The sequence below is a fragment of the Amblyomma americanum genome, chromosome 6 (assembly GCF_052857255.1).
Source record: "Amblyomma americanum isolate KBUSLIRL-KWMA chromosome 6, ASM5285725v1, whole genome shotgun sequence".
NCBI classification, from domain to species: Eukaryota; Metazoa; Arthropoda; class Arachnida; order Ixodida; family Ixodidae; genus Amblyomma; species Amblyomma americanum.
The window spans coordinates 56,508,620-56,530,948 of record NC_135502.1 but is presented as its reverse complement, the minus strand read 5'-3'; the positions used below and the strand labels follow the sequence as shown (position 1 = coordinate 56,530,948).

General features: G+C 49.1%; 1 protein-coding gene and 1 non-coding gene across 5 annotated transcripts; one reads left to right on the top strand and one right to left on the bottom strand.

Moving 5' to 3' along the window:
- Positions 1–960: 960 nt before the first annotated feature.
- Positions 961–19,708, top strand: LOC144093515 (alpha-tocopherol transfer protein-like). Of its 4 annotated transcripts, none has more exons than XM_077626982.1 (6): positions 961–1,422; positions 4,056–4,200; positions 4,763–5,002; positions 14,080–14,273; positions 17,975–18,085; positions 18,797–19,708. In XM_077626982.1, the coding sequence occupies exons 2-6, from the start codon at positions 4,077–4,079 to the stop codon at positions 18,995–18,997; spliced, it is 870 nt and encodes a 289-aa protein (XP_077483108.1). In that variant the 5' UTR covers positions 961–1,422; positions 4,056–4,076; the 3' UTR covers positions 18,998–19,708. The 4 variants fall into 4 exon arrangements, with proteins under 4 accessions (XP_077483108.1, XP_077483107.1, XP_077483106.1 ...); XM_077626981.1 differs by having other exon boundaries at positions 18,794–19,708; XM_077626980.1 differs by lacking the exon at positions 4,056–4,200.
- TRNAV-CAC (transfer RNA valine (anticodon CAC)) lies at positions 17,547–17,619 on the bottom strand. Its single transcript has one exon. It is a non-coding gene; the product is annotated as a tRNA-Val (tRNA).
- Positions 19,709–22,329: the final 2,621 nt, after the last annotated feature.

The following is a 22,329-nucleotide window of genomic DNA, read 5'->3' as shown; positions in this document are numbered from 1 at the left end:
TATAATATATCAGGACGAAGAGCTCTGTCGGATTATCTCATTTTATGAACGATTTCGATGATCATTTTTGCATTCCAGTCTAGGATGCAATTACAGCGAATAAAATTCATAAACTGAGCAGTTTGCAATGAAGGAGTGTTACAGCTGTAACCGGTCTTGTACTACAAGTTACAGACGACAGGTAACCGATTATAATTACTTCACCTCAATGTAACTGATTTCAGTGGTCAGTTACAGCCCGTGAAAAGTAACTGAACAGCTAAAGAAAAATAATCGATTACAATGATGTTATTTTGCATCCATATTTTAATAGCATAGCAGAAATAAACACGTACGAGTAAGAGTTGGTGCAGCTTGCTCGATCTAATCTGTTGCAGCACAGACGTCGGTAACGTCATGTACAGTTGTTTTTCGAAGTTTTCATCGGCATTTTCCCCACGTTTCTTTGTGAACACATCAGTACCGACCCTGAATCTCGATGTAAGTACGTGCCGGAGGGAAGTGCGTTGGTTTGGCATACGACGACCTCGCACGTCGCCTCTAAGTTACGCAAAGCGCCACGCTTCGCTGTTGTTCGCACTCTCTGGGGAAGAAGGCCGAGCTCACTAAACGTGACATTCTGCTGTGCCGTCGTGGTGAAATGCGAAGTGCGAAGCGTGGAACACGGGGCTAGGCAACTTCATGCTGCTCGGGCTTGGCTGGAAACAAATTGTGTAACACAAGTTGTGTTTCCAGCGTCGTCCTGTCTACTATTTCTTCTTGTGAACGCCTCCTTTTCTGCTGGTTTTTCCATGACCAACCATAACCTTTCACCGACCGCCAGCCACCCACGTGCACCCTTTAGAAAGCCCTGCCCACCATTCGCTTCCTCCCTCCAGACGTCACCACGAACGAAAAGCATACGCAGCAATGGAACGCACAAGCGACGTCGAAATGCAATTCAACGCCGCAACGGGAAGGCGACCATCGCAGCAGCGAAATGCAGAACCAGTACTGCTAACGCATATTTGTCGCAACACCTCGTATGATCGCCTAGCTGCGCATTTCTTCACGTGCACTTCACATTTCAAGTGCACTGCAGGAGCAGATAACCTGCCGACAAGCAACGCAGCCGAAGTGCAAGCGTGCACGTCACGCTGTCGACGCTGGAACAGCAGCATAATGAGGGCATTGGAAACGACAGAAGCCGCGAAGAGGAAGATATAAGGAGAGGCTTGGTGGCACTAAAGAAAGGAGAGCTGACATGTTTACTATGCCGACTATTTTTTCGCTTCTGGTATCTCGGGGTCAAAATGCAGCCGATACGAACGTGCGCAGTCTCTGCGGCCCACTCTGCCTCGACTCTCATCTGCATGGTCGTTGTGAGCGGCCGCTCCTGGGGGCAACAAAATAGCGCACCTGAAGCATCGCTACGCAACGCAGGTAATCCTATTTTTTGCAGTGCAGTACGCGATTCTCGCTCGCACCATTTTGGCGTATATTTCCAAGCTAACCTCAAGTGCAACTCTTATGTGTGGGTTGTATACGTGAGTTTGCGAGATATACTTTCTAGGGATCAGCGAAGAGCCGAATTTTCGAACATCAAATCGAATATTCTCCTATTCAATTGGCTGAACGGATCAAATAGAGCATGTTCCGAATTATTAGGAAGGAATCGAATATTCTCTCAAGTTTTTTGACAGTTTTAGATTAACTGAACAGAAGGTCGAATAAGGCACGCCGTAGTTTTCTTCCGCAATCTTTAAAAATAGCCTGTTTTAGTTAGCTTTTTTCGGCGCAGCATTCTCAGCGTTGTAGCGGATCAGAATAATACAGCTAAGACGTGTTAGCTAGTAGGCTGCTTGACTGATATTGAGTAAACTTTATAACTACTACTGCTAGTCTCTTTATTTACTGAGAGCAGCGTTGCCCACCATAAGTAATGTCCATATCACTTTTTAGAACTTCGAAAGCGCAGTTACCCTCGGAGCAGTGTTCCAACAAATATTGGCTACATTGACGAGTTACGTGCACTGGAGGGGTTGCTTAGCCTCTAAGCTCTTCAAAAGCGCATGCATTCTGTCGCGATGTAGGCAAAAATTGTTGGGCCACAGCGCCGAGGGTAACTACGTTTTAGAAATTCTATACAGTGATATGGATATCACTTACGGTGGGCAACACACCTCTCAATTAATGAGGAGACTAATAGTAATAGTCAAAATGTTAACTATTCCGTATTAGCTAACCAGCCTACCAGTCAGCATGTCTTAGCCGTATTCTGATGCGTTACACCGCTGGCAATGATACGTGGAAAAAAGCGCTCTTTTAACTCAAAGAACCTATGTTTAAAAATCGCAGAACATCTGAGGTGAAACACTCGGTATACGACGACTCTGGTTGTAGTCGTGGCAAGTGGTTTAGAGGTTAAGAGCTTGGACCCGCAGTACCGGGAGCTGATGATCTGTTCTTTATTCCCTTCAACCTCGCTCCCAAGAGCGCGAGCGCCTCCGTGCATATTCCTTGTAGGCGAGTGACTTTCTCTTGTTTTCTCTCATTCGCCGCGACTGGTGTTACGATACAGCAGCAGCCATCCTTATATCTCCAAAGACTTTCTTACGTATCTATTACTCATTCTGCATCCATATCTATTGTCGCATTCACGATTAAGATGGGCAAGGAACGCACGTTGTTATAGCTTTCATCCCGACTCCCAATCACACCAAAAGTAACCTAAGCGACACCGACCTGTTCTCTAAAGACAATGTGCGATGTCCATGCGGTATATGTCGCATATTTTGTGGGTGTCGCGCAGAGGCCGAATTGTATTTCCGAGCTTATTTACCTGTTTAGTCTTCCAAAAGAGTGAAGTCTCAGTGAGTGAACGAAAAAAATTGATGATGCTGCCCCTCACGAGCAGGGTCCTCTGCTCACAATTCCAACGGCAGCCATCACTGGTTTTGCAGGTCCGGACTGGACAGAACAGCTTCCGATGATGCGTTTGGCGATGGGTTGGGATCCTGGTGGGTTGAAGAACATTCTCCGAAATAATGTTATAAGGATGGTTGGGGGTTGTCACTTGTACGGCAGGTGAAAAAAAAAGAGGGGGGAAGCACAGATGCATGTGGCAGAGGTTCGGAAGGCAGTTGGTTTGGATTAATCGTCACATGCGGGCCTTTGCTCTGGAGATGTTAACGTGGGGTAGGGAACAGTTCTTTGTGTTCTGTAGTGGCCTAGTAAGACACGGAATTTATTTATTCATTATACCCGCAGGGCCATGTGTATTAGAAAAAAAGAGCGGTTACAGATACAGAAGCAGTAATTGATAACATGATAAACATTTAGGCTCCTACTCGTGCAATGTTAGCTACAGGGTTCTTAAAATGATCACGGTCCCAAAAATGTCGCAGTTTGGGCGGGAAGGCAGTTCCACTCATGGGAGGTTTGATCTAAAAAGGAGTGCTGCAAATCATCTGTTCTGCATAAGTGAGTTCCAACTTTGAGAGAATGATGTAATCGGGATGAAATATGTCGGGGACGTAAATTGAGTTTGTCGCGCAATGAATCATTGTAACGAAATTGTGAAACAGAAAAAGGCGATAGAGCTAACGGCAAGATGCAAGCGATGCAAGAGATAGAAGATTAAGACTGGATCTCATGGTGGTTGTGCTCGCGGTTTTCTTGTAGTTAGAAAGAATAAATCGAGCGGAATTACTTTGGACCATTTCTAATGAGTGTATTAAAGTATTACGACTGGAGTCCCAAATAGATGCAGTGTGTTCGAGTTTAGAGTCGATAGGTGTCTTGATAAATTGCAGTTTCGTAATCTGAATTGTGATCTGAATCTAAATTGAATTAGCCTGAAACAGCCTCAACCAGAACACAAACCGGTCGGAGAAGGATGCTGGCCGTTTCTTTGTGGGTATCGCTTCACTCCCTTTTAAAGCAGCGCCATCATTAACTTAGCCAAACCGCTGTGCCACCTGGCCTCTCACTGTTCATTTAGCGTCCGAGTATCACGAACCAGCTACCGGATCAACGCATGTCCGTGTTATTCCTTGCTACCCTCATACGAACAGGAAGACTGACTGCATTCGAGGATGTCGGCTGAGAGCGCAGTAAATGTAAAAGAAACCGCCAGCGACGAAGAAACCCTGGAGACACAGCGTTCGGACACGAAGAGTGAAGCGGAGGCCATCTTACAACTTAGGCAGCTGCTGCAGGGTAAATCAGTACAGCACTCTTTCTGCATGCTTGCAGAAAGCGACGCACAACAAGGCTTCTCTGAATGTCTGTATACGTCACGAAAGTGACGGTATATATGCGAATGTTCATAGCCACATTTCATTGAAGTATGTACCGAGAAGGAAGGAAACGTGTCAAATAATCACGTCACTGACTTGAATAATACAGGAAAACTGTGAAGGAAAATGAAAGTTGGGGTAACTTTAAGTTAACTTTAAGGTAACTTTAAAGTTGGGGTATATTTGGCATTTATTTCTTTCCTCTCTTTTCTTTTTCATAGTTAAAAAAAGAGACAATAAAGCAAGAACTCTCAGCAATGTGTCAGCGATAACCCTTCGTTGAAAAGCAGTGGCACAGAACAGTGGAAGCACGTTGAGCCGCAGCAACCTGCTTGGGCCTGTGGCATTACCCCATCTCCAAATGTCTGCGTACGGATAGGAGACCGCGTGCGCTTTAGTCACGTTAATCAATTAGGGCTTGAAAAATATTCAGACACTGCTAAACTTTCCGTGTTGACGCATAGCGGACTTTTTCTTTACAGAGGACAAAAAGTTAAAGCCAAGAACTGATGAAGAGTTCCTTGTCCGGTTTCTTCGAGTCCGCAAGTACGACGTTGAGGCGGCGCGCAGAACTGTCCAAAAGTACTACAGGAACCGCGCAGCCTGTCCGACGGTGTACTCCGACTTCGTCCCGTCAAGCATCGACCCATCCAGTAGAAGGATCATGATGGTATTGCCTTCCAAAGACGCGCACGGTCGTCTCGTGATTCTTTTTAAAGCAGGTAAAAGCGCACGCTTTACTCACTCCCTTTTAGCCAATAGGCGCTTATTCACTTGCTCTCTTGAGAACAAGCCATTGCTTGTTCAGTTCTGATGCTTACTCGATCGCCAACCTATAGGGCTATTACAACACCTTGTAAACGTTTTTATTAACTCGTTTTATACACTCACATGAAAACGAAATTAGAACTTGCACACGTACACCACCAACTCACTGGCGAATCAATAGACGAAAAACGCGGTAATGCTGGCTCTGGAAGCTTTTACAATAACGAACAAGAATAATTTACAGCACATGGGCAATTAAAGAAAAATGTCCTCAAGACAACAACGTGCAGAAACATTACATCCGGAACTACTAAAACTACTAATCTACGATCGTATGATTACGAAGCGCACATTTAACCCGCAGGAAAAAAAAGAGAATATATACGATTAACGGTCAATGAATGATTTTTATGAACGTTGGGCCTACTCTCAGAAACAACCTATATTTAACGTATAAAATAAGACGCTGTTTGCCATGTCCTGGATGAAAATAGAAAATGAAGATTAGTTTTCGGGGAAAGGAAATGACGCAGTATCTGTCTCACATATAGGCCGACACCTGAACCGCGCCGTAAGGGAAGGGATAAAGGAGGGAGTGAAGGAAGAAAGGAAGGAAGATGTGCCGTAGTGGAGGGCTCCGGAAAAATTTCTACCACGTGGGGATCTTTAACGTGCACTGACATCGCACAGCACACGGGCGCCTTAGCGTTTCGCCTCCATCGAAACGCAGCCGCCGCGGTCGGGTTCGAACCCGGGAACTCCGGATCAGTAGCCGAGCGCCCCGAACGAGGTGGATAGCTATAAGTATCATGCGACTTGTTGTTATGCGTCAGGCGCCGATGACGACAGCGAGGGTTCAGCTCTGCAAGCCCGTCTCCCCGCATTACCGCATACATACTGAACCCGCGCCTTCGACGTGTAGCAAACCCTGGTAATCAGATGTTCATCTGACGAAGAGCGAACGCGTCGAACCACGCTGTCTGCCACGTCGTGGACAGCACGCTGCTTGCCGCCCCTAAGCACTTTCCAAATGTTTATTGAGAACGAAAGGCGCAGCAACTCTCTCACTGGGGCTCACTGAAGACGAACTTTAGAGGGATAAACAGGCGCCGTAATGGAAGGTTCCGAATTAATTCCGGTCACCTGCGGACGTGTGTTGACATTGCACAGCACACAGCTGTCTATATACCTATATACTGCTTTCCGCGTCCGCGTTCTCGGGCTTAGCAGTCGAGCACCACAATCCCCGAGTCACCCGATTAATCGAAAAGTGCACTTAGCACCCCAAAAACCAATTATTATTGCCACGTGTGCTGTGCGATGTCAGTGCGCGTTAAAGATCCACAAGTGGTCTAAATTTCTCCGGAGTCCTCCACTACGGCACCTCTTCCTCTCTCTCAAAGCGCTGTAAGAAATTACGAATCAGGAAGGGTGACGGAGACTGCCATCTATATATTGCCACACTGCTCACATTCTGCGAGCGCCGCCATGCGGCCGAGCGGCATTACTGGGCTCGTGTGGGAGCGAAGAAGAGGACGTTCCCGTTCGAACGCGCGCTGCTGGGTTTCTGGCCTTCGGATTAAAAAAAAGCCCCTTTTTCGTGCCGCCCTACGTTTGTCGGCGACATTTTGGTGGAGCCGCTGGGTATCGTTCCATGAACGCTCACCCCGAGGGCAACTCTGACGCTGATCAGCGACGCTTGGACACAACACCCGTCCACAAAGCGATCCGCCGCCTGCGAGGCCTGCAACCTGAGTGTCAGCCACTGACGAGGCCGGTGCGTACCATGACGTCTACTACAGGCAGTCAGACAGGCCAGCCTTCCGGCACTGACCCGACCGTTGTAGTTCTCGCCCCTCGCTCACCACCATCCTTCCACGGCGATCGGTTTGAGGACGACGAGGACTGGTTGTCCAGCTTTGACCGTGTGGCCACCTTTAACCAGTGGGACGACGACCGAAAACTACGAAACGTCTATTTCTCGTTCCAAGACTCTGCGAAGACATGGTTCGAGAACCATGAGGCATCCTTTACGAACTGGGAAGCGTTCCGCCGTCAGTTGCTGGCTACCTTCAGCACAAACGCACGCAAGGAAAATGCCGACCTCGCCCTTCGCACCAGGTCACAGCAGGCGAACGAAAGCGTCGCTATGTTTATTGAAGACATGGCACGTCTTTTCAATCGGGCTGACCCTGCCATGCCAGAGGCTACCAAGGTGCGCCACCTCATGCGTGGTGTGAAGGAGCAGCTCTTCGCTGGCCTCATACGCGACCCACCAAGAACCGTCGCTGACTTCGCTAAAGAAGCCACAGGCATGGAACGTTCCTTACAGGAACGCAGTGCGCAGTACGGTCGTCCGGGAAGTGTTGCGGCCAGCAACTATTGTGCGTCCCTGCCAGTCGCCGGGGACGAGGCTCTTCGGGAGCTTGTGCGGAGTGTAGTTCGCGAAGAACTGCGCAAACCTCCGCTTAGATGCTCCACCTGCCAGTGTTGCAGCTGTAGCCGATGCCGTCCGCGAGGAAATTCGGCGAGCAGTCCAGCCACCACCGGCACCACAGCCGGAGCCGTACGCCAGCAGCTACAACGAAGCCCTACGGACACCGCAGCCGGAGCCGTACATCATGAGCTACAGTGAAGCTCTGCGGAGACCTGCGCCAGTTCCACATGCGTTCCGCCCTGCTGCCGAACAAACGCAGGGGGTACTTTCCCTCCGCCGAGCTGCGTGACCCGCGCCCTGTTCGAAAAGCTGACGTGTGGCGCACACCCAACAACCGGCCACTATGCTACCACTGCGGGGAGCCCGGTCATATCCTCCGCAACTGCCCCTACCGGCGGATGGGATTAAGAGGATTTCCACCGAGCGCACCTCGACCGCGCTATGGTGAGAGATCGCGAGACATTGAGCAGTACATGGCCGATAATGTGCTGACCTCAACGCCTCCACGACGCCAGTCTAGGTCGCCGTCTCCAAGACGAGTTCCTCCACCCAGTCATGCACCATCATCTGGCCAATTCAGAGGTACGTCTCCCCGCCGGGAAAACTGAAGACGGCGTCCTCTGGGGGTAGGACCGCCGCTGCCGCAGACAGTGAACAGCCTCCATCCGACGATTTTATGCGACGACCCCACCCACCGACCTTAAAGACGATCCCACCGACGACCTCAGCGACGACCCCATCGACGACGGCACCAAAAACCTCGCCGACAAATTGTCAAGCAATTGTTTCCGCCGCCGAAATTCTTGTTGCCGCCGATGGCTATGACGTATCTGCACTCGTCGATACCGGAGCCGACTTTTCTGTCATGAGTAGTAACCTAGCCGCAACCCTCAGAAAGGTTCTAACACCTTGGCATGGGCCGCAGATACGCACAGCTGGTTGCCATGTGGTAACGCCGGTTGGCGTCTGCACCAGCCGTATAAAGATCCGCGGTGCAACTTTCACAGGCTCCTTCGCCGTGCTACGAGAGTGCTCTAAAGAACTGATTCTCGGCATGGACTTCCTTAAAGAGTATGGGGCGGTCATCAACCTGCACGAGCAATTGGTATCGTTTTCGACACAACGAGCCGTTGATACCGACCCCGAGCCGCACAGAGCACCATTACGCATCTCTGATGACCACACAACGATACCGCCGAGAGCAAGCAAGTTTGTCACAGTCCAGTGTGATACCAGCTCCGGTACTCGGGGCATTGCCGAAGCGAATATGTCGCTGCTACTGTCTCGGCAAGTTTGCGTTGCTCGCGCCCTTGTCGACCTTGTTCACGCGCGTACCACGCTCTTAGTGACCAACTTTAGTTGTGAACCCCAACATTTGACGAAATACACGGTGATTGCCCATTTTGAAGAACTTGGCGAGCATGCCGGCCAATGTGCCTTATCAACAACGGCCCCCGAAATAGCTGAACAGGACACTGCAACAGCCATTAGGACCGACGTGAACCCTGACCTTCTGACCAATCAGAAACGCCGCGTGGAAAGCCTTATTGACTCTTTCCGCGACTGTTTTGCATCAACATCCAAGGTTCGCCAGACGCCAATAACTAAGCACCGTATTATCGTCGACAGTGACCAGAGACCGCTATGTCAGCGTCCTTATCGTGTTTCGTCGAAGGAGCGCGATGCTATCCGCCGCCAAGTTGCCGAAATGCTCCACGACGACGTCATACAACCATCGACGAGCCCCTGGGCGTCACCTGTTGTTCTCGTCGCAAAGAAGGAGGGCAGCCTACGGTTCTGTGTAGATTATAGACGTCTCAATAACGTTACCAAAAAAGATGTCTATCCACTGCCGCGCATTGATGACTCATTAGACCGCCTCCGCCATGCTACCTACTTTTCGTCACTCGACCTTCGTAGCGGTTATTGGCAAATCGAGGTCGACGAACGTGACCGAGAAAAGACCGCCTTCGTTACTCCTGACGGACTGTACGAATTTAAGGTGCTTTCTTTCGGCTTGTGTTCAGCCCCTGCGACGTTCCAGCGTATGATGGACACCGTGCTAACTGACCTGAAGTGGCAGTCCTGCCTTGTCTATCTCGACGACGTCGTGATTTTCTCCGACACGTTCGAGGAGCACCTGAAACGTTTGCGTGCCGTCTTCGAAGCAATTTGTTCTGCGGGTCTGTCTCTCAAGCCTGAAAGTGCCACTTCGCATTTCGGGAGCTCAAGTTTCTTGGCCACATTGTGAGTGCTCAGGGCGTTAGCCCCGACCCAGAAAAGAACGCCGCCGTTGCTGCATTTCCCCAGCCAACAGATAAACGAAGCTTGCGGCGTTTCCTGGGGCTTTGCGCCTATTATCGGAGGTTCGTTAAAAACTTCTCCAAGCTCGTAGAGCCGCTGACTCGCCTGACAAAAGACTCCGAACCCTTTTTCTGGGGCCAGGATCAGGAAAAAGATTTCATAGAGCTTAAGGCCCGCCTCCAATCTACGCCTATCCTTGCCCACTTCGACGAGCAGGCCGACACGGAACTGCACACAGATGCCAGCAATGTGGGCCTCGGTGCGGTGATTGTGCAGTGGCAAGACGGTGTGGAACGCGTGATCGCATACGCAAGTCGCACTTTGTCCCGTTCCGAAGTGAATTATTCCACAACGGAAAGGGAGTGTCTCGCTGTTGTGTGGGCAATCACAAAATTTCGTCCATACCTGTACGGCCGCCCGTTCCGAGCCGTCAGCGATCATCACTCCTTGTGCTGGCTTGCGAACCTCAAAGATCCATCGGGGCGACTTGCACGGTGGAGCCTTCGGTTACAAGAGTTCGACGTCACCATCGTGTATAAGTCGGGTCGGCAACATAGCGATGCAGACTGTCTCTCCCGAGCTCCTCTTCCGTGCCCACCAGATGAGTCCGACGACGATTCTGCTTTCCTCGGCGCTGTCACCACATCCGACCTTGCCCACTACCAGAGGGCCGACTGCGAACTGCTGCCTCTAATCGAGTACCTCGAAGGAACCGCTCCTTCTCCGCCCAGACTCTTCTCGCGCGGACTTTCGTCGTTTTGCTTAACAGATGGAGTCCTCTACAAGAAAAACTACGGTCCGACCGACACTGCGTATCTCCTCGTTGTCCCAACCGTGCTTCGTAAGGAAGTTCTCGCTGCATGCCACGACGACCTTTCTTCTGGCCACCTCGGTTCTTCCAGAACATTGGGACGCCTCCGCCACAAGTACTACTGGCCACGGCTTGCTGCGGTCGTCCAACGCTACGTTCGAACCTGCCGTGAGTGTCAACGACGGAAGGTACCACCGACAAAACCGGCCGGCCTTCTGAAGCCAATTGATCCACCGCAAATCCCATTCCAACAAGTCGGCATGGACTTACTGGGCCCATTCCCGGTGTCCTCCATGGGAAACCGGTATATTGTTGTTGCCACGGGCTACCTAAGCCGCTATTGTGAAACCAAGGCTCTTCCCCGTGGCACCGCGGCTGAAATTGCACAGTTTTTTGTTCACCACATCGTGCCCCCGTGGTTGTATTAACTGACCGGGGAACCGCGTTTACGTCGGCTCTTACACACGAGGTCCTCCGTCTTAGTGGCACCAGTCATAGAAAAACGACTGCTTACCATCCTCAAACGAATGGACTTACTGAGAGGCTGAACAAGACCATCACAGATATGATGTCTATGTATGTCGACGCTGACCATCGCAACTGGGACGAAATACTTCCCTACATCACGTTTGCGTACAACACCGCCCTCCAAGAAACGACGCGCTTCACCCCCTTCCGTTTGGTGTATGGCCGAGATGCCCTGACCATGCTTGACGCCATGCTGCTCCCGGATTGTACCCCCTCGTCTGTCCCAGGCGCTGACCAATTCGTTCGCGATGCAGAAGCCGCTCGCCACCTTGCTCGACAACGCATTCGCCACCAGCAGACAACTGACGCCCGGCGTTACAACCTCCGCCACAGGGAGGTGATTTACCAACCCGGCGAGCACGTCTGGGTATGGAGCCCTATACGTGTGCGCGGTCGCTCTGAAAAGCTTCTGCGGCGCTACTTCGGCCCCTACGAGGTGCTACGTCAACTCATCGATGTGAACTACGAAGTGTACCCGCAAGGAGTTGTCCGGTCTTCTCGCCCGCCCAAGTCTGAAGTCGTCCACGTGTCCCGCATGAAACCGTATTACGCCCGTTAGCCCCTCCCGGAGTTCACATTCAGTGCTGCCACCACACGCCATCGCACTTTCGGTGTCTCCACACTCTTTACCCCCCTTGCCGGAGGCATCGAGGCGATGCCTCTTAAAAGGAGGGGGGCAATGCCACACTGCTCACATTCTGCGAGCGCCGCCATGCGGCCGAGCGGCATTACTGGGCTCGTGTGGGAGCGAAGAAGAGGACGTTCCCGTTCGAACGCGCGCTGCTGGGTTTCTGGCCTTCGGGTTAAAAAAAGCCCCTTTTTCGTGCCGCCCTACGTTTGTCGGCGACAATATTAAGCAGGGAAGGAGGACCCAAATAACTGATTCTGCTCGTTTGGGCACCAGCTCACCAAGGATTTGGAGGAAACGAGGAGGCTCATTCGGTCTCCCGAGGTCTCATCCCCCGAACCTCCCAAGTCACCGAAAATATAAACAGCAGAGATGAGGTTATGTGGAGAAAATTGCAGATAGTTTTGTAGCGATAGCTACATTACGGTAGCATTTCGAGCCTACACCGTGGCGGCGCCGTGGCGGTGCCGCCACCGTGTGGCTGCGCCGCCGCGCTGTCACGTGGTTGGTCACGTGGTGCGTTGCAGCTGTGGGCGCCGTGGCTGGTCACGTGGCTCGTCATGAGGTCACGTGATGCGGAGCAGCTGCTGCTGCCGGCGGGGCGTCGCACCGGCGAAACCGAGCTGCCACGCTGTGCGCATGCGCCGTGTCAAGTGGGACGAAGATGAAGTGGTTCCGGAACGCCCAGCGAAAGCGGAGCGGCGAAGGACTGACTTTGCAATTCAACTGAGCAAGTTCCACTCGGCGAGCTGTAGCTATCGTGTCACTCCAGGTTTAACCAGACCTAAAACACCGCCATTTTTTTTGTAGTGATAGCTACACTATGGTAGCAATCCGAGCCTTCTGCGTGGCGGTGGCGGCGCTGCCATCCTGTGGTGGCGCTGCAACCCTGTGGCGGCACTACCACCCTGTGGCGGCGCCGCCACGCTGTCACGTGGTTGGTGACGTGATGCAGAGCAGCTGCCGGCGGCGCGGCGCCGTGGCTGATCACGCGACCAAGTTCCACTCGGCCAGCTGTAGCTATCGAGTCACTCCAGGTTTAACCAGAGCTAAACCACCGCCATTTTTTTCCAACCCAGTACGCTGCAGCAAGTGGCATCCTGTAGTACGTCTTTGGGCCAAAGTGCAAATTTTGCGACGAGGCAGCAACTTTGGTCCACATAGTGTGGACATGTCCGACTAGGTACGATAGCTTGCGCACTCTAGAATCCTGGGAAGCTTTCCTCTGCAGCCCAGGCCCTCACGTCCAGCAGGACATAATCAGTCAAGCCCTAGCTACTGCTGTGTCCCAAGGGATTCCGGCCGACGGCTAGGGGCGACGGGGGAGGTGGTGGTGGTGGTGGTGAAAAGCCTTTATTGAATGAAAGAGGTGAGGCTCTTTAAAAAGAGCCCCGCAATGGGTGGAGTCCTTACTCCGGGACCCCATTGGTCGAAGCCGCCAGCTTAGCCCTCTTGACCAAAGCCTTTTGGGCCTGAAGGTCCGAACAGTCAAGCAGGGCCGCCTCCCATTCCTCTCTGGTAGTGTTGGGGTGGGGGGAGAGAGCTGAGTTGCGCTGGCAAGCCCAAACCATGTGGTAGGTGTCAGCCACTTCCCCACAGTGTTTGCACCTGCCAGTGAACGCGGGATCGAAGTGTGTTTGTACTGCCGGGCACAGCATTGTGTTCGTGAATAATCGAAGTAGAACGCGTTCGTTTGCTTTTCCCCAGTCCCTTTGCAGGGTTCGGGTAGAGGCGATGCCTATCCTTATAATAGGATGTGATAGCTTTGAAGGAGAGTAAGCAGCTACCTTCAGGAGATGGACTTCTCTCCTGGCGTTCATTGACCAATGTTTCAATAAAGTTGTTTCTCTCTTTCTCTTCTTTCACTCCTATCTCACTCCCTTTACTCACGGTGCGGTTGTGTCCACCGAGAGGTGTGACGGTTATTGCACCATTTCCTTTCCTAAAAAAACGCTATTATAATAGAACTGTCTAGCGCGATGGCATTAGTCGAAAACCATGCCGTTTTCATCCCGACTTAAGTCCCTTTGCTCCCGGCATGCGCTGCGTCATCTGTTACGCATTCGGAGCCACGGAGAGGACTATCGAAAACTCACCATTCGCAAAGAGCGCCAACCATTTCTAAAAACAAACAAACAAGAAATTTTTGATCAGATACGAGTGGCACACATCGGTGTGTACAGTCCCATTCTCTCGTTACAAATACTGGCAGCATAAAGATTTTCCAGCTTGTTCCGCACAGGCGGGCGAATAACCTATCCTTAAATGTTCTTATTATTCCCTGCTCGCTCCGTGCCCGAAACTTTATAACCTATTTACGTAGGTGTCTGGGTTCCGAGCAGAAAGTCCTACGATTTAGCCCAAAAAGCAGCGCTCGTCTGTCTGGAGCACATGGCAGCAGATCCGGCCTCTCAGACTGCTGGGGTCAGCATACTCGTAGATTCGGACGGGTTCTCACTCAACAGCCTGCTGTCGTGCAACCTGAGCCTCACAAGACGCTTCTTTGAATATCTCCAGGTAAGATAACACTAACAATGCCGATATTTCTATTAATGCGAAAGCATTATATGGCTATGTCGCGTCAGCAAAAAGTGTGGGCAGGTTTTGTCCGCACTATTAGACAGCTTTAGCTGTGCGTACGCAACGGCTTAGCGTACGCAAGGAGTTTGCGGGGGTGGTAGTGCGCATGCGCAGAACGCAAGCGCGAGCCCTGCGTCTTGCGTGCATACGCTAGCCAGCGGACTTTGCGTTGCGGCGCTTGCGTGGCTTGCGTACGCTAACTTTGACAAGATGGCGGCGCCCTGTTCACCCGCTTCGGAGTAAATACATGTTGCCGCTGGATTCTCCGACGCAATAGCTCGCTCAAACGGCAGCGGTTCGCTTTTATTTCGCCAACTCTTGCCCACACGTAGCGGTATAAGCGATAACTAGTCCCTGCTTTTCAGATAATTTGGCGATTTTCAAGTTCCTAGGCCTAACTAAATTCAGTGTGTTTTCCTCGTATCAACGACACCTGGCGACAGCTTTTATCCAGTTCTTACATTTTCTTCGATTTTGCATAGTTTTTCTTCTTGGATCAAAAAAGGCTCCCAATGCACTCACACTAGTTATCAGTAATCACGGATAAAATTTTCTTCAACCGAGCGTTGATGTGCTGTGACGTCTTGTCTCTAGATGGCGTTACGTGCGCCTGAGGGACGCTACGGCACGGCCAGCGGACAGCGTAACGCATGCAGCGCCGTAGCGCTTTGCGTACGCACAGCTAAAACTGTCTAATTATGTCGTTCTGTGGAGATAAATGTGCAAAAGTTTGATTGTGTTGTATAGTGCGCGAGTAGATCTTGAAATGGGAAAGTTTGGCTGATGAATTGTAATGGTTAATTTATTAAATTTAATAAATGAAAATAAGCGCTGAATTTGAATAATAATAATATTAATTGGTTTTTGGGGAAAGGAAATGACGCAGTATCTGTCTCATATATCTTTGGACACCTGAACCGCGCCGTAAGGAAAGGGATAAAGGAGGGAGTGAAAGAAAGGAAGAATAGGTGCCGTAGTGGAGGGCTCCGGAATAATTTCGACCACCTGGGGATCTTTAACGTGCACTGACATCGCACAGCACACGGGCGCCTTAGCGTTTTTCCTCCATAAAAACGCAGCCGCCGCGGTCGGGTTAGAACCCGGGAACTCCGGATCAGAAGTCGAGCGCCCTAACCACTGAGCCACCGCGGCGGGGCCTGCATTTGAAGCAGGTTTAGTGTGACTGATTCGATGAAAAAAGATGGATATGCGTGAGAAGACTTACTTAGTACAAAATAAAAAATAAAGAAAAACAAACAATAAAAACTAAATAAACACAGAAACGTCACAAAATTTCAAAAATTAAGAATGAAAAATACAGAGAGAAAGAGAGGAAACGGAAAGGCTTGCGCATTTCCGTTCTTCAGCAGACTTAAGAAAATGAAAATTGGTTGATAAGGAAAGGAAATGGCGCAGTATCTGTCTCACATCTCGACGGACACCTGAGCCGCGCCGTAAGGGAAGGGATAAAGGAGGGACTGAAAGAAGAAAGAGGTGCCGTAGTGGAGGGCCCCGGAATAATTTCGACCACCGGGGGATCTTTAACATGCACTGACATCGCACAGAAGACGGGCACATTTTGCGTTTCGCTGCCGCCGCGGTCGGGTTCGAACCCGGGTTCTCCGGCTCAATAGACGAGCACCTTAAACACTGAGCCACCGCGGCGGGTACAGACTTAAGTGCGATCCTGTAATTTTTATTCACAACATTGCTAGGCGGCTTTGTGGGAGACTAATAAAGAGAAGGCGGAGAGGGTGGGCAATACAAGAAATGTACGAATATACGCTGTAACAGAAACAAGAAATCCAAGAAAGGCCACAAATACAAGCAAGGGACGTGATGCAGCAAAATTTGAGCGCGTTGGCATTTGTTGACTTTTGAACAGTATGAGGAGAATATTTTAAAGGTGTTTACAGGGAACAACAAAGGTGACGCTAAGAATACTGACAATATAAAGACAGGACGAGAAACCTTAAAAAGAAAAAGCTACTGTGCTACTCATGCTCTCTCTATCCTGCCGGCGCTCTTCAGTTTTAAGCCGTGTACAAAGCAGGTCTCAAGATAGCACTCACATGAAAAGCGCCTGTGCATCGGGAATCGGGGGATCGAACGTTTCCATTAGGGGACTAGTCCTCGTGGCGGCAACAGTATCCTACTCGGGCGCAGTACATGCTGCATCCGCTACCAGAGGAAATGAGTCTAAAAACGATGATGCCGGCTAGCGAGGCAAACGAGCAGGTTACGAAGGAACGCGAGGTGAATCACACTGCAGTATGCAAATCCAGCATTCGAAAGATGGCGCCAAATGAAGCATAAGAACAATGTCGGTCCTGAAAACTTATCCGGCATAACGTTTAGGCACCAGTAATTGTCAATAATCAATCGATGCATCTGCGACACATTGCGCACGTTAATAACCTACGGCAGTTCTGTCTGTCCCGGTTTTTCTCCGTTATTGATTCTGGCACTTGAACCCCGGACTTTAAAAGATAGTGCTGCAGCGGTATCGAAACGGTGCTGGCTTGTATTCGGTTAGCTTTGGGGAGTTCGGCTTTGTTCGTTCGGCATAACAATTATGGCCAGGACGTGGCACGTGACTTGTATCTCTGTGCTCAGTATATCCTACAGATCAGATTTATGTCGTATTGGAGGAAAAGAAATGTTACTTTTTTTTCAGTCTGCGGAGGGAAGCAAACCTTGTGGACCACGTGAAATCTCATCATCATCATCATCATCCGCCCGACTATACCTACTACAGGACAAAGGCCTCTCCCATATCTCTCCAATTAGCCCAGTCCAATGCCACCTTCGGCCGCCTTCACAAACTTCATCTCATCCGCCCATCTAACTTTATGCCCCCCCCCCCTTCTGCTACTCTTGACTTCTCTTGGTATCCACTCCGTTACCCTCAGCGACCATCGGTTGTCTTGCCTTCGCAGTACATGCCCTGCCCAAGCCCGACTAGGATGTCGTTAACCCGCGTTTGTTCCCTGACCCACTCTGCCTTCTTCCCGTCTCTTATTGTTACACCCATAATTTTAATTCCCATAGCCCTCTGCGTCGTCCTCAACTGAAGCTGAACAGTCTTGATTAGCCTCCTCGTTTCTGCCCCATAAATGAGTAGCGGTAAGATATAGCTGTTTTTCATTTTTTTTTTGGTGCACCGGTAAGATACACCAGCTATATCTTACCGGTGCACAAAAAAAAAAATGTTTCCGCCCGGGATCGAACCGGGGACCTTGCGCGTGTGAGGCGCACGTGATAACCGCTACACCACGGAAACCGGGTTGGCAAGGGTGCAACGTTGCAATATTTTGTGGTTTGCTCACGTCTTCTTTTTATATATTTTTTATTTTAACTGCCAAACTATTGGACGCAGCTATTAGACGCAACTATTAAGACGCAGCTGTTAAATACTTCTCTCTTGAGCGAATCTGCGGTCACTACCTGCCCTAAATTCCTTTCCCAATTCCAGCGCCTCACTACCAATCAAACTGCTATTCCCTTCCGAGGCTAACCTTCAAAATTATAAATCTCTTACGATGCAATGTCTTTTGGATACAAGTTCTTAGGGGATGTCTCACCGTTTACAATGACGATAAATGTTTTTTCCCCTCTCACTTCTTAATTCCGTACAGGACTGCATGCCAATGAGACTCAAAGGTTTGCACATCATTCACGAGTCCAAGGCCATGGATTTTCTCTTCGCTATAATGAGGCCGTTCATCAAGCGAAAGCTGGCTGAGAGAGTAAGTAGAATTTCTCACATCCCTTCTTAGAAGCATGTGGATGCCCGTTTTTATTACTTTTTTTCCGGAAGGTATGACGAAGAAAATTACGGAGTGAGGCGTTTGCACTCGCTAAACTTGTTCTACAGGTCGCACTTTATGATATGTTTTGGACTTTGATGTGTTCGTAGGCTGCCGTGTTGCAAATGGAATGACGGTCAGAAGGTGCAACTTGAGCACTGGTTTGAATTTAGCGGTACAGCTTTTTCTACACATGCAGCAGATTAAATTTAACACTAACATTGTCATGTAGCTTCCTTTTTGGACAGTTACGCTGCCTGTCGTGCTCCTATGGTATTGCAGACATCAAAATGGTCTTTTCGTATCTTGACGACAAAATTCACAATCTAACAGACACAGACAGAAAAGACCAAGAATCTTTCCTTGAAGGGACGGCTCTTAGCAGTTGCTTTTTGTAATTTTTGCTTCGAGCGGAGCGTTGTGGTAGTTGCAGTAATTTGTCGTAATTATAATGATCATTCTTGCATTTTTCACGTCGATATTCTACAGGAATGCACACATATAAAGAGTGTCCTCGTTTAGAGATGATAAGGAGTAGGCCACACGCACAGAGAAAAAACATGGCTTTGCACAACTCTTTTGTGTGCGTCATAACCAGGGCAACTTTACACATATGAAAGGACTATAGGTTTCGTTTTGTCTTTCAAGCAGATCCACTTTCATGGGACCGACTACAAGAACCTGCACGAGGAAATTCCACCAACAATGCTGCCCGAAGAATACGGAGGCGAAGCCGCACCTCTGGACATCGAAGGCTTCTGGCGGCAGATGGAACTACAGGACGCACAGTTCTTCGAGAACAATCGTTTTGGTTACCCTGGTTCTCAACCTATACGCCGGGCGTCACGATGACCATGGGAAGGACAAGAGCATTACTTGACTTGAGTGAAATCGAATGAGACCTCTACTAGTGATGAATCTGTGAATCACAGAAAAATGGCCACTTTATATCTTTTTTTTTACTCGATACTGACCGTTTCCTAATGACAAGTTCATAAGAAGGCGACGGCAGTAAGCTCTTAGTGGCATTAAATTTGTACGTGCGGCACAGATATGACTGTGTCTGCATCGACATCTTGATGCATACCGCCGCATTATTGTATAAGATGTTCAATTTTTTAGCAGGTTTACCACACTGCACATGCGTCATCTTCTTGGCTAAATTTCGTTTTACAGCTTCGTGTTCTAAGACACCTGATCTGGCTTCAAAAAGTAGGGTGCTGCCCCTGGTGTTATCATAGAACGATTCTTTCCTGATTTGTCTCTTCCAGTTTTTATTTAGTTGTACAGTCTGCCTATTTTTCATTTAATGTTCCTACTTTCTATTATTTTCACCTCTCGCTTAAAGCTCTTTATTTCTCCGCTCGTGTTCTCTCCATATTTACCTATTAGTTTCCTAGTCTTCTTCCGCCACTATGGATCAACGCTGTTTCTGCATAAGCATCTAAATACCTTAGCTGCCCATTTGTTAACGTCCAATTTCCTGAGGTGTTCTTCATATAATATAATACTCTGAGCTTCCCGTGCTTCGAACCATGCTCAGCCCACGTTCCCTTGTACACTCTTAAAAAAAAGGTAAGTGCAGCAGTTACTAGCTCTGACTTTGCTTTACTACTTTTTACTATTTGCTGCCCTCTTCAAGGTATAGTTAGTAAAAGTAGCCCCTGCTACATTTTGACTGACTATGGTCGCTAGTTAGTACCTAATTAGTAACCGTTCATTTATCTCTGAAACAAAGTCAAAGATTATAACTGATAGAGACTGTCGTGTGAATAAATTGGTTTTATAATTAAACATTTCTGCAGGGGCGTGCGGTTAGGTAGACTAAGCTGCTTCCACAATCTCAACTTCATAATTAACGCTGGTATCTTAACTCAACGGGTAAGATCCACTAGCCCGTAACTGAGTCTCCCATTTACGAAGTATACAGGGTGTTTCGCCTAAGACTTCGCACAATTTTTAAAAACAGGCTTTTTGAGTTAGAAGAGCGCTTTTTTCGGCATAGCATTATCAGCGGTGAAGCACAACAGAATACAGCTAAGAAGTGTTAACCAGCTGGTTGGTTAACTAATATTGAAGAGTTAACTTTTGTAACTTTTACCGTTGGGCTTCTTAATTATTTAGCGGCAGTGGCCCACCGTAAGTAAAATTCATACCAATATCAAGAGTTCCTAGTCCGCTTTCTTCGAGTCCGAAAATTTCGACGTTAAGGCGGCTCTCAGAACGGTCCAAAAATGCTACCGGAACCGCGCAGCCTATCCAACGGTGTACGCCGACTTCGTCCGGTTATGCATAGACCAACAAAGAAGAAAAGTCATGATGATCTTGTTTGCCTTCCAAGGACGTGCACGGTCGTAGCGTGGTCCTCTTTAATGCAGGTAAAAACGATTATTTTAATCATTTCTTCTTGAATTATGCAGTTATTAACTCGCTTTCTAGCGACCTTGTTCGTCTAACGACAGCTGCTTATTCAGTCACCTCAACTTTGTTATGGAATTCTGACACGAGAATGAAAGAAGGGGCCTGTAGGCACTACCTCATTAACTCGCTGGCGAATAAATCAAAGAAAAATACGATAACAGAAACGGTAAAATCATCGAAAGCAACGAACGGGGAGAGATAACACACAGCATATGGGCAGCTGCAGACATATGATTGAATGGGAGTAAAGTCCAAAACCACTGCACCCGGAACTACATAGTACTTCTGCGTACAGAGATGAACACGGCATATACTGTCGCGATCAAAATATGAAGGAGGCGTGTGTTCTGAAAAAAAAAAAAAATTCGCAGGACTGTTACGACTATGTAACGAGCGATTCAGCGATAACTGTGCAGGCATTTAGTTTTGGCAGGCGGCTGATTCAAATAAATCCACCCGTAGTCTTATGGGACCCAGGTAAACCGTGACGGTGACATCAGACAACGAGACACAAACGTACGCAGAGCATTAATAAAGACCTTAACACATCTTACGTGGTGTCATGCGGGATGATAATCATACCCGGGTTGCCATGGTAACCATGGACGGTAGCCATTGTAACCATGGTAGCGCACCCACATCGGTTACGCCGACGGCGACGCGCAAGCTAGGGACGGGCGCCTATAACAGCTATTGCTGTAAATGTTTATTGCAGCTCTACTTCGCGATCCAGTCGCATTATAATGTTACAAGCGGAGCAGGGGGAGGAATAAACTTGATTAGGCCTTTTTTGTCGTCGTTAGGCCACTGTCGCCCTAGGTGGCCTCCATGAAGGGGGACCTCGAGGATCCAATCTGCGATGTTAGCTTTTACACGTTTGTCTTCACTGCGTATGATGTTTTCCCATCTGTCAGCTGAGGTATATGGCAGGAGTTTTCTGGATAGCGCCCGCATGTCCCCGCATACGTTGACACATTTCAGAGGACTACACTATGTGACTGCGCCGAAATGATTTTTTTTCCGCGCACTCGTGTCTTGTAAACTGTTGATCACGCCACTTAAATTAATTTTTTACTTTTATTTATTTACGTTAGTTATATTATGCTACAGTATTGTTAGTTTTAAATTGTTATTTTACAGTTGTGCTATTTCCTCAGTGGAGATCTGCGGAAGGCTTCCCTTGATACGTGCACCCGTATAGCAAACGGGTATTTTCGCACCCATTCTCCAACCTGGGCGCAGTCTCCGAGGCCAGGTTACAGTACGGTTATCCAGCAGCCTATGAAGCAGACGCTAGCAGCGCACGCAGTAGAAAAAATTGACTGAGGTTCAACCCTGCTGAACTATAGTAGACGAGCAAAAGCAAAGCCTGAAGTATTTATAGCGGATAATTGTGTGGCGTAATTTCTACGTCATTGTATGACGTCACATCAGGCGATGCGAATCTCAGCTCTAAAGTTCAAAGGTCAAGGTCAAAGGTCAAGCGACAGCAACCATCGGTCACGTGGTTGCTGGTCATTAGCTATGACCATACGACGCAGGCATATCATGGCTATGCGCAGCAAGACACATAGTCACACATTGTCAGTCTTGGGGGTGTGTGCTTGGTTCGACCTTGGTAGGACTGCAAGGTCAAGCGTGCAAAGTCAGGCGAAAGTGAGTTGTACCTCGAGTAGTAGAGCTTTCGCTCTAAAGAAACCAAAAAGACAAAAGATTGCGTGTATAACCTGATGACGAATAAATCACTTTAATGGCCGGAGATC